The sequence below is a fragment of the Wyeomyia smithii genome, chromosome 2 (genome assembly GCF_029784165.1).
Source record: "Wyeomyia smithii strain HCP4-BCI-WySm-NY-G18 chromosome 2, ASM2978416v1, whole genome shotgun sequence".
Lineage (NCBI taxonomy): Eukaryota > Metazoa > Arthropoda > Insecta > Diptera > Culicidae > Wyeomyia > Wyeomyia smithii.
In genome coordinates, this window is record NC_073695.1 from 189,740,795 (window position 1) to 189,753,643 (window position 12,849).

At 41.6% G+C, this 12,849-nt stretch overlaps 2 protein-coding genes across 2 annotated transcripts; both read left to right on the forward strand.

The window, feature by feature from the left end:
• Nucleotides 1-4,916: 4,916 nt before the first annotated feature.
• LOC129720282 (uncharacterized) lies at nucleotides 4,917-6,290 on the forward strand. Its single transcript, XM_055671739.1, has one exon. It carries the CDS (start codon nucleotides 4,917-4,919, stop codon nucleotides 6,288-6,290), a length of 1,374 nt encoding a protein of 457 aa, XP_055527714.1.
• An 87-nt stretch (nucleotides 6,291-6,377) lies between these two features.
• On the forward strand, nucleotides 6,378-7,463 carry LOC129720283 (uncharacterized). The gene has a single exon (XM_055671740.1). The coding sequence runs from the start codon at nucleotides 6,378-6,380 to the stop codon at nucleotides 7,461-7,463; it is 1,086 nt and encodes a 361-aa protein (XP_055527715.1).
• The last annotated feature ends 5,386 nt before the right edge of the window (nucleotides 7,464-12,849 follow it).

Here is a 12,849-nt window from a genome sequence, read left to right on the forward strand (position 1 = left end):
GTCGTCCAATCGATGATTTTTTTGGAATTTTGTGTTCCTTTGGTGCAAAAAAAAAGGGTTATTGTTCCATTATTCATCTCTGTTAAGTAATCGTAGTATTGAAATAGTTGTATAATAATTGAACATCCTAAATTAGTACAAAATCAATCGACAGCGATCTCACTCGATCAGACGCTATTAAATTTATCGCTTTCTTTGCCATCGCTAGCCTCAGTTGTATGAGCGAAAGGTCACAAAAGGCTCTAGCTTGCTTGCTTAGAATTCTCCACTCAGCAGATAATAAAAACCGCTTATCCGCCAGCAGAGATCAGTCGAAATAAAATTGTCTTACAGAACGAATCAAACTCTTTATCTTACGATAAGAAGCAGATCGAATAAAACTAAACTTAAAGCTAATACTTCTTGACAAGTAGGTTTAATAATTTTCCTACAATTACAATAACTTAACTGCGAAAGCTAATAACATTAAATAATATAGAAAAAAGCGTACAAATATATATATATATATATATATATATATATATATATATATATATATATATATATATATATATATATATATATATATATATATATATATATATATATATATATATATATATATATATATATATATATATATATATATATATATATATAATAGTGTTGAAATGTCACCATTTGTGACAGAACACACAATATTAATTCTGAATAGATATTTTAGTACATAAATAAATCATTACAACCCCCCCCCCCCCCCTATTAAAAAAAAAGCTAATACTTTGACTGACAAATTAATAGTACGAAATCCAACATAAAATGGTCCTTCGAACCGGATCTGATATCCGATTGCCAGTCAAAGTGTCGAAGTCAAACTCTGTTCGCTAAAGTGCGAAAGTCGTGTCACGTACGGTGAAAATTGCTAATATCGAGATCGAGTGCCAGTTTCGCGCGCATTGGAATTGATCTACCTACTGTGAACAATTGATCAGTTAGTGATTGTAATATCGACCGGGAGTTGAATTGTACAATAGACATACCGCGGACTGTAGTGCAAACGCTGGCGGTAAAACGTAAAGATTACGGGTTATACGTAAAATAAATCGACATCTAAAAGTGATTTCCGCAATCGTAATCTTGTCTTGCGTAAGCCTAACAATAGACGGTAGTGGACAATAGACCCCAATCTGAATAGCCGATGCAGTAAATTGCAGCATCCCGCGTGCACGGAATATTTTTAAGTAGGAAGCGAGTTGAAGCACTAACCCGATCAACAAATTGATTATTGGCGAATTTGCGTATTTTGAGAATTTTGAGCGCGTGGTTGGACGATTAATGCTAGTATTAACCCTGGTGTGGATATTCTGCATGCGATTAGATAAAGTCCAGTTGTTCGTTGAACCAATAGATCGAATTTCGGCTCGTAAAAGCGAGTATCAGATTTTGATTGCTTTTTGGTGAAAATTAAGCGTGATCAAGCAGCAATATGACACCCAGCTTGAGATCGCTCAGTAAGCAAGAACGCTTTTGCAGAGATACAATGTAAAATGTGTTAGCTTTCGTAAGAAATTACAATGAGCAGAGAGATAAAGATCACCTTCCCGTGTGGCGAGATCGTTTAGAGGAAACTTTTGAAAAATTCCAAAGCAACCGTTTGCAAATGGATCTTCTTGAGGAAGATGCACAATACCATGATGTTACATCGGTGCAAGGAGCTGACGAAACCGACGGCGGTGGTGATGTTTTACTCAAAGCCAGGCTTGTAAACGGTCACCATTTTTATTTGATCTCGCTTCCTTAGCGTGCGTCACAGTCGGCTTTCGCTCGTAAATGTAAAATAACCAAACCATCGCCGCTCAGCTCACAGAAAGAAAAGGATTGTCAAACGACACTCGCGTAACAAAGAGATGCACACTGTCAATCGTTTTGCGATGTTATTTCGGCCTATTTCTGTCTACTTCGTTCATTTATGTTGAGAATTATTATTACAAGATCAACAATATAAATAATTTCCAGAATACACGCACTCAATGTGCGTAATTCTCATTTCTAGAAAAAATGTCAAAATACGTTTGAGGAAAATAACGTCGTGATGGTGATACTCATTTGACATGTTTTTTTAAGAATGTATTCAGACAACGAGTGACCATTTCGAAGCCTGCTCAAAGCTGAAGCTAGTCGCAAGGCGCGTGATGAATTTGAGTTAAATTATGTCATGGCGAAAAGTTTTCTTGTAGCAGCGGAACGTAAAGCCAATCCTACCCCGCCAACCCAGCAACTTGTTAATCCCTCTACGTCTACGATCGTTCGCAATGCTGAGCCAGCTATTTCTAAAATAAAGCTTCCTGAAGTTAAACTTCCCACTTTCGATGGTTCTCTCACTGAGTGGCTTACTTTTCGGGATACCTTTAAAAGTTTGATAGATTCTAACCCTCAACTGTCGGATATCGATAAATTCTCCTATCTTGTGGCGTCATTGTCCAAGGATGCGAAGCGTGTGGTTGAAGCTATAGAAATTACAGCAGCTAATTATTCTGTAGCCTGGGAATTATTGAACAAACGTTTTGACAATAAGAAGATGGTGGTGAAAGCTTATCTAGATTCGCTGTTCGCTGTGGAACCCATGAAGCGAGAATGCTATGAGTCGTTAGCCCAGTTGATAGACGACTTTGAACGTAACCTTCGAATGGTCGGAAAAATGGAGATCGATACCAAGGGTTGGAGTGTTTTATTGGCTCACATGGTTATTGCGCGGCTCGATTCATCGACACTAAAGCAGTGGGAAAATTACAATTTATCGACAAACGCTCCTGAATATGATAATTTAATTGCATTTTTACGCCCTCATACCACTGTTCTACAGTCTATCGCACCTGGAAAGGCGCGAGCTAACGATCTCCCACGGTCAGAACCGAATCGGTCGCAAAAATCCCGATACGGTAACGTGCATACCGTTATGAATGCGTCCACAAAATCTTGTCTTTTTTGCAAACAACCTATACATTCGCCTTTCAAATGTGACGCTTTTAGGAACCTGCCGGTTCCTCAACGATTCGAATTAGTGAAACAAAAATCTTTATGCATAAACTGTCTTTCGCCAGGCCACCAAATCAAAAATTGTTCCTCTAGCGCGTGTCGCGTTTGTAGCCAGAAACATCACACAATGTTACATCAACAAACTAGCAATCGTAACTCAAATAATGTCCAAATTCCAAAACCACATACCAATTCGCTCAATTCCGGTAGTTCTCAAACGCAATTACAAATCGCCAAACACACTCCAAGCAGTCCGGCTACAACTTCCTCGCAAGCAAATCCTACAAACAATCAGACTCCGTCCACTTCGCTCAGCCACTGCTCCACGTCCGCCAATTTTCGCAAAATTTCGTCAACGGTCCTTCTTCAGACAGCTATAGTGAAGGTGTTCGATAGTACTGTTTACTGTTTATGGGCGAGAGCGTTATTAGATCCCGCATCACAACTTAATATCATTTCGGAACGCTTCGTGCAACGGTTAACCCTGCAGAAAGTAAAGGATTATCATGTCATCGAAGGAAAGACTGAAGTTGTCTCCACACACTCTCTCGTAACCTGCATTCAGTCTCATTGCACGGATTTCAATGCTGACTTCAAGTTCCATGTGCTCAGTGAAATTACCCGTGAGTTGCCGTCTAACCATGTTGATGTATCTCAATGGAATTGGCCGAAAAATGTTGTCTTAGCAGATCCTAAGTTCAACGATCCAGCTTATATCGACATGATAATAGGAATGGAAATTTATTACGATCTTCTTCTTGATGGATTTATTCGTCTGGGTCCTGGAAAACCGGTTCTGCAAAATACAGTGTTCGGTTGGGTCGTTTCTGGAAACGTAGGATTTTCTCAGACCGACCAAGAGAAATTCAGTCTTGTCCATGTTTGCAACCTAGAATCGATTGAAAAGCAGCTTGCCAAATTCTGGGAACTAGAATCGTGCCAATCCTCCAGTGTTACGTCGGTCGAAGAGACAACTTGTGAAGCACATTTTGCGGATACTACGACCAGGGATGAATCAGGTCGCTTTTTTGTGGTCCTGCCAAAGACGCCGTCTGTTCTTCCACTATTGGGAAAATCATATGAAATTGCCAAACGTCGCACAGTGCGTTGAATGTAGGGACAAAAATCAAAACTACACGGTTTTGTCGATAAAACATGTTGATAATTACAAGGAAAGTTGTTCGTTACCTTTAGAGCTACTAAATTCATAAGGGTCTTATGTGATTCACTAAATCACAAAACTGTCCCAAACGCCAACGCACTCATCCTATACCAGAAACCGTTAATCTCCTTGTAAAAGTTGTACATTGTAACGAAAACTGCGGTTTCTATGTTTCACTTTCATTAACATAATTGCAAAAGTGACCTAAGCGCAATTATAACGAAAAAAAAATTATTTTAGGTATTCTTTTATGTAATATTTTTATTATTTTTTATATATTTAATTACCAGAGTAATAAATAATTTCAAAATTCTTCATGATGCATATTATATTATCAAGTCAAGTTTTAGGTCATCTTCAGACGAATTGGAATAGTTGTTCGAAACGGTAGCAGCAAATACTAGTTATTTTCAACTAGCTCTGCAACTCGCCGTTTTTCAATTCTGGTGAGCAGCTTTCATAAAGTTTCTAAGGACGCCCACGAGAAGAAATGTGGCCATTTTATTTTATTGAAATACACGAAGCAATTAAGTTTTACCAACGTTTAGAAAACGCGCGACAATTTAGCACGAAATGTGAAACTAATGATTCCTCTGGACGCTGATGCTTGCTATGCTTGTATAAGTATTTGTGATGCTTCCCAAAGCTTACCAATACTTGTTCATAACCCAGATATCTGTGAACACTTCTGAGTACTCGGTGAATCCAAATAAAAAAGAAAGAAAAACAATTTTTGTCTATGGCTCAACGCACTGTGCGTCGCTTTCTTTCACTGGAGCGTCGTCTCTTAGCCAATCCACCTTTACGGTCAGCATATTCGGAGTTCATTGACGAATATCAGAAGTTGAATCACATGAAGCCAGTGGGAGAAGAGATGCCATCTGAATCTAGTTCAACTTATTATTTGCCACACCACTGCGTGGTTCGCCCAGACAGTATCACTACTAAACTTCGAGTCGTATTTGATGCATCTTGTGCCACGGACACTGGCATCTCGCTGAACGACGTACTAATGGTTGGTCAAGTGATACATGACCTCATCTCCATTATCTTACGATTCTGCATGCATCGATATGCGATTATTTCTGACGTAGAAAAAATGTACCGTCAAATTAAAGTACATCCCGCAGGTCATGCTCTGCAACGAATTCTTTGGAGAGATGACCCGTCTGCACCCATACAAGCGTATGAATCAACCACAGTCACTTATGGCACCTCTGCTGCACCCTATCTAGCTACAAAATGCCTCCAACAACTTTCTAGAATTGGAAGCTCTACACACTTTGAAGCTGCTGCTGTTGTTGCCAAAGATTTTTACATGGACGATATGATCAGTGGAGTCAACAACGTTGAGGAAGGAAAGGAATTGTGCAGCCAGCTTTTAAATCTTTCGAACTCTGCTGGGTTCAGTTTACGAAAATGGTCATCCAATTGTCCACACATTTTGGCCCACATACCTGCGGAATTACGCGACGAACGTACTGTTTTAGAATTCGATTCTACTACCATAGTTAAAACTCTGGGTCTCAAATGGGAACCCGCGTCTGACAAATTTGGCTTCCTAGTCCCTAAGTGGAACACCGCGACAGTCATTACTAAAAGAATCGCCCTATCTGACTCTGCTCGTCTGTATGACCCTTTAGGACTTGTTGGTCCTGTGATTGTTCTAGCAAAAGTTTTCATGCAGAATCTTTGGAGAAACAAGAAAGACTGGGATGAACCGCTTGAAGCAGAACTTCAACAACTCTGGCTGCAGTTTAGAGAGGAACTTGCAGCATTGGATAGTCTAACTGTACCACGTTGGGCCTTGTCCGTTTCCGATCCCATCAGCATCGAAATTCATGGATTTTGCGATGCCTCAGAAAAGGCATATGGCGCCTGCATCTACTTACGCACTGTTGCGGCTAATAGAGAATCTGTCGTTCGTTTACTGACTTCCAAGTCCAAAATTGCTCCCATGGGCAAACGCAAAAGGGAGAAGAAAATGTGCTTACCACGGTTGGAACTTTCATCCGCGTTGATCCTAAGTCATCTTTATCAGAAGGTTCAAAATAACCTGAAGACACGTATGAAAAGCTTTTTCTGGACCGATTCAATGATAGCCCTACACTGAATCTCTGCAACACCCTCACGGCGGAAAACCTTTGTCTCCAACCGTGTTCTGAGATTCAACACGCAACGAACGACGGAATCTGGGCTCATGTTCCAGGAATCGAAAATCCTGCAGACGTCATTTCTCGGGGAATCTCAATTAAAAGAAACGCAAATGTGGTGGGAAGGCCCACCCTGGCTACGCCAATCAGAACGATTTTGGCCTCCGCTAGTTCGCACGGTTGCTCAAGAGTTTCCAGTTGAACAGTTAGAAGAAGCAACTATCAGCCTACAGGTGCAAGTGCAACCACCGAGCTTCATTTTTGCCTTGCGCTCGTCATTTATTTCACTTATCCGTCCCGTAGCTTATATGTTGCGATTTGCATACAACGCAAGAAAAGCAAATCGTTTAAAACGTCGCAAAGGTTTTCTTCAAACCGATGAACTAAATGAGTCAGTTTGTGTCTTAGCCCGTATCGCCCAAGAAGAGTCTTTCGCTGGAGACATAAGAAGCGTTGCTACTAGTGACCAAGTCAAGTCAAATTCCCGATTAAAAACTCTAGCACCGATTCTTAAAGATGATATTTTGCGAGTTGGTGGGCGGCTTAGATACGCACCAGTATCAGAAGAGAGAAATCATCCCATAATCTTGCCTCCAAATCATCCTTTTACTGAGTTAGTTATGGTTTACTATCACGAGAAGTTGCTACACGCTGGACCCCAACTACTCATAGCTACTATCCGAGGAAGATTTTGGCCTTTACGAGTACGTAACCTAGCGCGCAGAGTAGTACATCAATGCATGAAATGTTTTCGCTGCAAACCGACAGTTTTCGATCAGCCAATGGGAGATTTGCCTGCTGAACGAGTCAATCCAACCTACCCGTTCATAAAAACGGGCGTAGACCTCTGTGAACCAATCTATTATCGTCACACGGGTCGAAAATCTGCTCCAATCAAAGGTTATGTCGCTATCTTCGTGTGCCTAGTTACGAAAGCGGTGCATATTGAATTAGTGGCAGACCTCTCCACCAATGCGTTTATCGCTGTTCTAAAGCGCTTTGTAGCACGTCGAGGTAAACCAACCGTAATCGAATGCGATAATGCCAAAAATTTCCTCGGAGCATCAAGAGAGTTAGCAGAATTATCTCGGCACTTCGGCAGTTTACTTCCCAACAACATCAACACATGGTAACCTCGCACTGCAGCGAGTCCAGTATCCAGTTTAAATTCATCCCACCGCGCTCCCCAAACTTCGGTGGCCTCTGGGAGGCTGCCGTGAAATCCTTCAAAAGACACCTGAAGGCAACAATGGGAGCATCAGTCCCTTTGAAAGACGAGTTCGAAACCCTCCTAGTTCAGATCGAGAGCTGTTTAAACTCTAGACCGCTAACGCAGCTCTCCGCTGACCCAGATGAATTGGAAGTTCTTACACCTGGTCATTTTTTGATTCATCGACCACTGGAAGCTATAGCAGAACCATCGTACGAAAGCATACCTACTAGTCGTTTGGATCGTTATCGACAAAACCAGGAATTTTTACGCCGCATCTGGAAACGCTGGAGCTCAGATTACCTGTCCGGATTGCTCCCACGCACCAGGTGGACCCAGCAACGCGACAACATAGCAAATGGGACAATGGTGCTAGTAAAAGACGACAATCTCCCGCCCCTCAAATGGCGGTACGGCCGTGTCATTCAAATTTTCCGCAGTGACGACGGCAATGTTCGAGTAGTAATCGTCAAGACGAAAGATGGCGAGTTACGCCGTGCTATCTCGAATATTTGTGTGCTACCCGTACGATCGTCAGCAACCGTTGAGGATGAAGAGGGACTTTACGATATGTAACAACCCTTCGTATTTGTTTGCCATCCGGCAATGCATGTGCATGTCTTACTTTAGAATTAAGAACTAATGTTTCTCGTATTTCATGATAACTTGCTGCAATCCTTATTCGAGTCGTCTCGGACGATAACCAATTGGATCGGCTTCTGAACGAAACAAATCGAACCACTGATGTTAAAGATCCCACGAGCAACATGACGTCAGCAAGGAAGTTCCTCTCGAAACAAGCGAAATTCATTCATCGTGCCGGCTCTGTTCGTATGTGTAACAATGTCACAAGCAGCGCTGATTTGCAGACGTCGATGCCAGACGACGTCCTCTAGACGGTCGTTGCTCACCCGAGACATGCTGAGAAGGAACGTAAATAACCCAAAGTAGCACGTGGGCTGCTTTGCATCGTCAAAAGCCTTATGTTGAATTCAGTAAGCTATCTCTTTCGCTATGGTCACCTAGTCAGTAAGATATAGAATTAGGTTGAAAATAAGTTTTCAACGGTGGCCGGCTATGTTAATTAATCGTAGTATTGAAATAGTTGTATAATAATTGAACATCCCAAATTAGTACAAAATCAATCGACAGCGATCTCACTCGATCAGACGCTATTAAATTTATCGCTTTCTTTGTCATCGCTAGCCTCAGTTGTATGAGCGAAAGGTCACAAAAGGCTCTAGCTTGCTTGCTTAGACTTCTCCACTCAACAGATAATAAAAACCGCTTATCATTGCCAGCAGAGATCAGTCGAAATAAAACTGTCTTACAGAACGAATCAAACTCTTTATCTTACGATAAGAAGCAGATCGAATAAAACTAAACTTAAAGCTAATACTTTGACTGACAAATAATTAGTACGAAATCCAACAATCTCATTAAGCCGATACTCACGTAGAATGCACGGATTAAACACCAAATTTTCACGAAATCATTGAACAAATAAACAAAATACGCTTACGTGCTGTTATGGAATCGCCCAGCACTGTATATTAAGTAAGCTTAGCTAGATTTTTTCTGAATTTTCTAAAACAAACCATTCTTCAAAACGCTTCCATATCCATCTCAAAACTTGAATTACTGCTCAATTATTCATTTCACGACGAACCATATTCATCACACTGTTAATCAAGAATGAAACACATTATCATGAATGAACGTAGCAACAGACCGTCGTAGTAGGTTACCTAGATATCCGCTGTAGTTGTTTACTACTTTTTTTTTTGGACGCGGCTGAAAGTCTTCAAAAAAGCAAAAAAATGTGATTGGAATTATATTTAAAACAAGTCGGTTCACACTCATAGTTGGATACTTTTTCCAAAATAAACTATTCGTAGACAAAAGACAACAAAATAAAGTGTATGAAGCCCTATTTTTGAAGATGTTTCATGATTCGATATAAGGTAAAATTCGGTATAAAGTACAAATCAAAATTCGAAATGTACCTTATATCGAAGTTTGCCCGTATTTCTACTAATTCAAGCTTGTTTTTGGAAAATTGAGGTGAACATTTCAAAGATTTAAGTATTCTTAGTGTAGTGAATGATTTTGTTGAGTAAATAAAATGTGGTCCGCTAGTGAAACTTTGGTTGGCTGCTAAACGAGTCCCGTTGTAGCCGTATACTTAGAGCAATGCGCGGATTTTGTTTTCTGGGGTAGGTGATTGAAATAAATGAGTTTTGAGTGTAGATGCCCGACTATAATATCGAATTTAGAGCTTTTAAGTGAGTTATTGAACATTCTACTCTATGAGAAAATTAAATTGAACTAAGAAGAACCCATTCCATGGATCAGTAGATTGGTTCAGTTAGAAAATGTGCGTTTTCATGTGTATGAGATGAATATATGGGCTGAAATGAATTGTGAACAGTTGATCGGCATTCGAAAAGCCTACTTCAAGGGCGTACAACGCTCTTGTTTCAGCATCATCAGAAACTTCGTCGAGATCAATGTATCTTCATGAGAAATGATACAGTTTTTCTTCAAGTTCTTCCACCCTATTTAGACTGCTAAAGTAAAAAATTCCAAATTTTTAGTTGTCACCCGTTATACCTTAAGAGCCAAAATACCCGACCCAGTGACGTAGCCCCTTGAACCATTTAAACACCCCCCCCCCCCCCACGAGTATTTGACCTTCTTTTTTTTCAACGTTAGGGTTCTGCATTACTTTAGCAGTAGGATTGAAATGCCTCGTCTCCTCGAAAAAAGTTCCCATGTAAAATTTCGGCTTAATGGGACTTCGGGATGTGTAGCCTCACAGTGATCAATACTCCAAAGTCTAGAGGGCCAAGAGAGGTGACGTCCAACTTAAAGATCTGGGTTAGGGAGATTAAACCATATGTCGTTCCCGTGCGTACGAAACAATCGTATAACTCCGCAGAGATGCAAAGGAGAAAGAAGCTTCTTACAAAGAGGTAACTCAATAAGTGTTAGGAAAGGACGTGCAAGTTCGGAGTCTTACCCCAGAAGTGACCCTCCAGCTTAAAAACCTGGATGAGATCGCCAAAAAAGTGCGGAATGGAGATGGCTATCGAGGCAATTTACCTCCGTAAGTCCCGGCTGATAGGGAGCTCCATAGCCGCAAGGTTACAGAGCCCGCTTTGACAAGTGGCTGGTCGTGGGTTCGAATCTTAGTAGAATCAGGCCACTTGGTTGCCGAAGGACTTTAGCACGGGTTTATTCTTATGCTCGCCATCACATACCCTTTCTTCATGCTGAATTCTACAGTACGTTTGTTGACTCTTTTCCCAACACTGAAGAAAGCCAAGCTGAAGGTCGGTTGGTCGTTGGTCCGCTAGGCATCCTGCAGCAGCCTGACGTTTACTCCAGGGATTTTGAGAGGGGTATAAATCCTGGCCGTGTTAGGGTCCCGGCAGGTCGAATTAATGTCGACGTTGCGGTGGTTTAGACCACAAAACTGTGGGACGCCTTCCAATTGTTTGGTATGAACCGGGAAACGAAGCGTTAAGCACGCCACGGATGGTCCCAAGTGAACGGCCACCTTATACCTGAACCACTGCATCGCGACACAACTGTCCGCAGTGCGGCCTTCGTGCGAGATGGATGCTACGTGCGCTTACCAATGTGCAATAACAGCAGCGCCGAGCGGCAGTCCAATCCACTTAAGAGCAAAACAGAGGCCAGTAACAAAGGTGAGCCTTTTTCGATTTCAGATCATTGAGAGCCTTTTCTACGCTACGAGGTCTCCGGCCACCACAAGTGAGTAACGGCAGACGGCCATAAAGCTAGCCCCTGATTCGTTCAGGGCGATCATGTAGAAATGTATAGACGACTGCCTCTACTAGGTGAACTACCAGCATACAGACCAATCCGTCTGCTAAACGTAGCGGACAAGATGATTGAGAGGGTAATCTTCAACAGACTTGTGAGATTCACCGAGAGTGAATCGAATGTGTCAAGCAACCAATTCGACTTCCGTAAAGGTAGGTATATGGTGGATTCTATTCTCTTCGTCACCAAAGGGAAACTGGAGTTAGATCACCAAAGCTCATCGTAGTGAACAACTGAAAATCGACGGTAAGCTCACATTTGGGTGCCATGTTGATTATGTCTGTAGGAAAGCTTCTACAGCTATAGCGGCATTATCAAGCATGATGTCAAATAGCTCGGCGGTTAGCGGCTGCAAGCGCAAGCTTCTTGCTAGTGTGGCAACGTTCATATTCAGGTATAGCGAGCTAATGCAGTGTGTTCGAAAGCGTTGGGTGTTTCAATTATCGCGGTAAACTGAAAATTACTAACAGGCTCACGTGCTTGGGAGTCCTAAGCGCGTTCCGAACCACGTCATACGAGGCAATTAGGAAAGCAATACACTCGCGGCCGACTCGCTGTTCGAGCGAATGCTAAGGGGAAGAAACTCTGTTTGAGCAGACCTAGCAAACCAGTAGACCAGTCGTTTGTGCGCGAGAGGCCGTCGCTTCCAACGGCGGGTCGGTGGCCGGCTCGGACTGCGGAAATCAAAGAGGCTTGGTGCCGCCTCGTTTTCTTGCCCTCGATTATGCGTCACCGTCGCGTGATTTGGAAAAATATTTTGCCCAACCCTAACTCATTAGAAATATATTAACATTTCTACTAAATACGCAGAGTGAAAAATATCTGAGTTTAGTATACAGTTCATTTAATGACGCTTTTTGTGAATCATCAAACGAGCAACATATTTTTAATAGACATTCGGATGTAAAATGGCAGAAGCATTTGTGAAACTTTTAAGAAAATAACCTTAGCGCAATAAATATGTTGTGCATATATAAAATTTTATCTATTCTCAAGGTATTGCAATTATCGGAATTAAGCTATTCATGAGGTCAATATTTGAAATTCCATGACCACAAATAAATGTTTCAGTCATAAATAAAACCCTTCCGTGACATCCAATGAATAGAATTTTCAATCATTCGGATGTTTCGTTTAGGTAAATTTCCTCCGCTTACCAGCTTTCGCCCTTTCCGGACTGCAACTTTAATGGCCAGAACAGACCGAATCGCTACACGAACCAGAAAAGCACACGTTAACAAACACTCGCACAAACTACCTAGATAAATGCAAATAAGATCTTTATCGTCTGGTGCTTTTCCGATACCCCTGTCCTGCGCCCGCACTAGTCTGGCAGACATGCTACATTCGCAACTTGAAAAGTCTGAATAATGTTTTGCTTCTAGACGGAACGAACAAATGGCTCAACAAGAATGAAAAACTGCACCATTGCAGGAGCGTTGGCATAAAACTGTTTT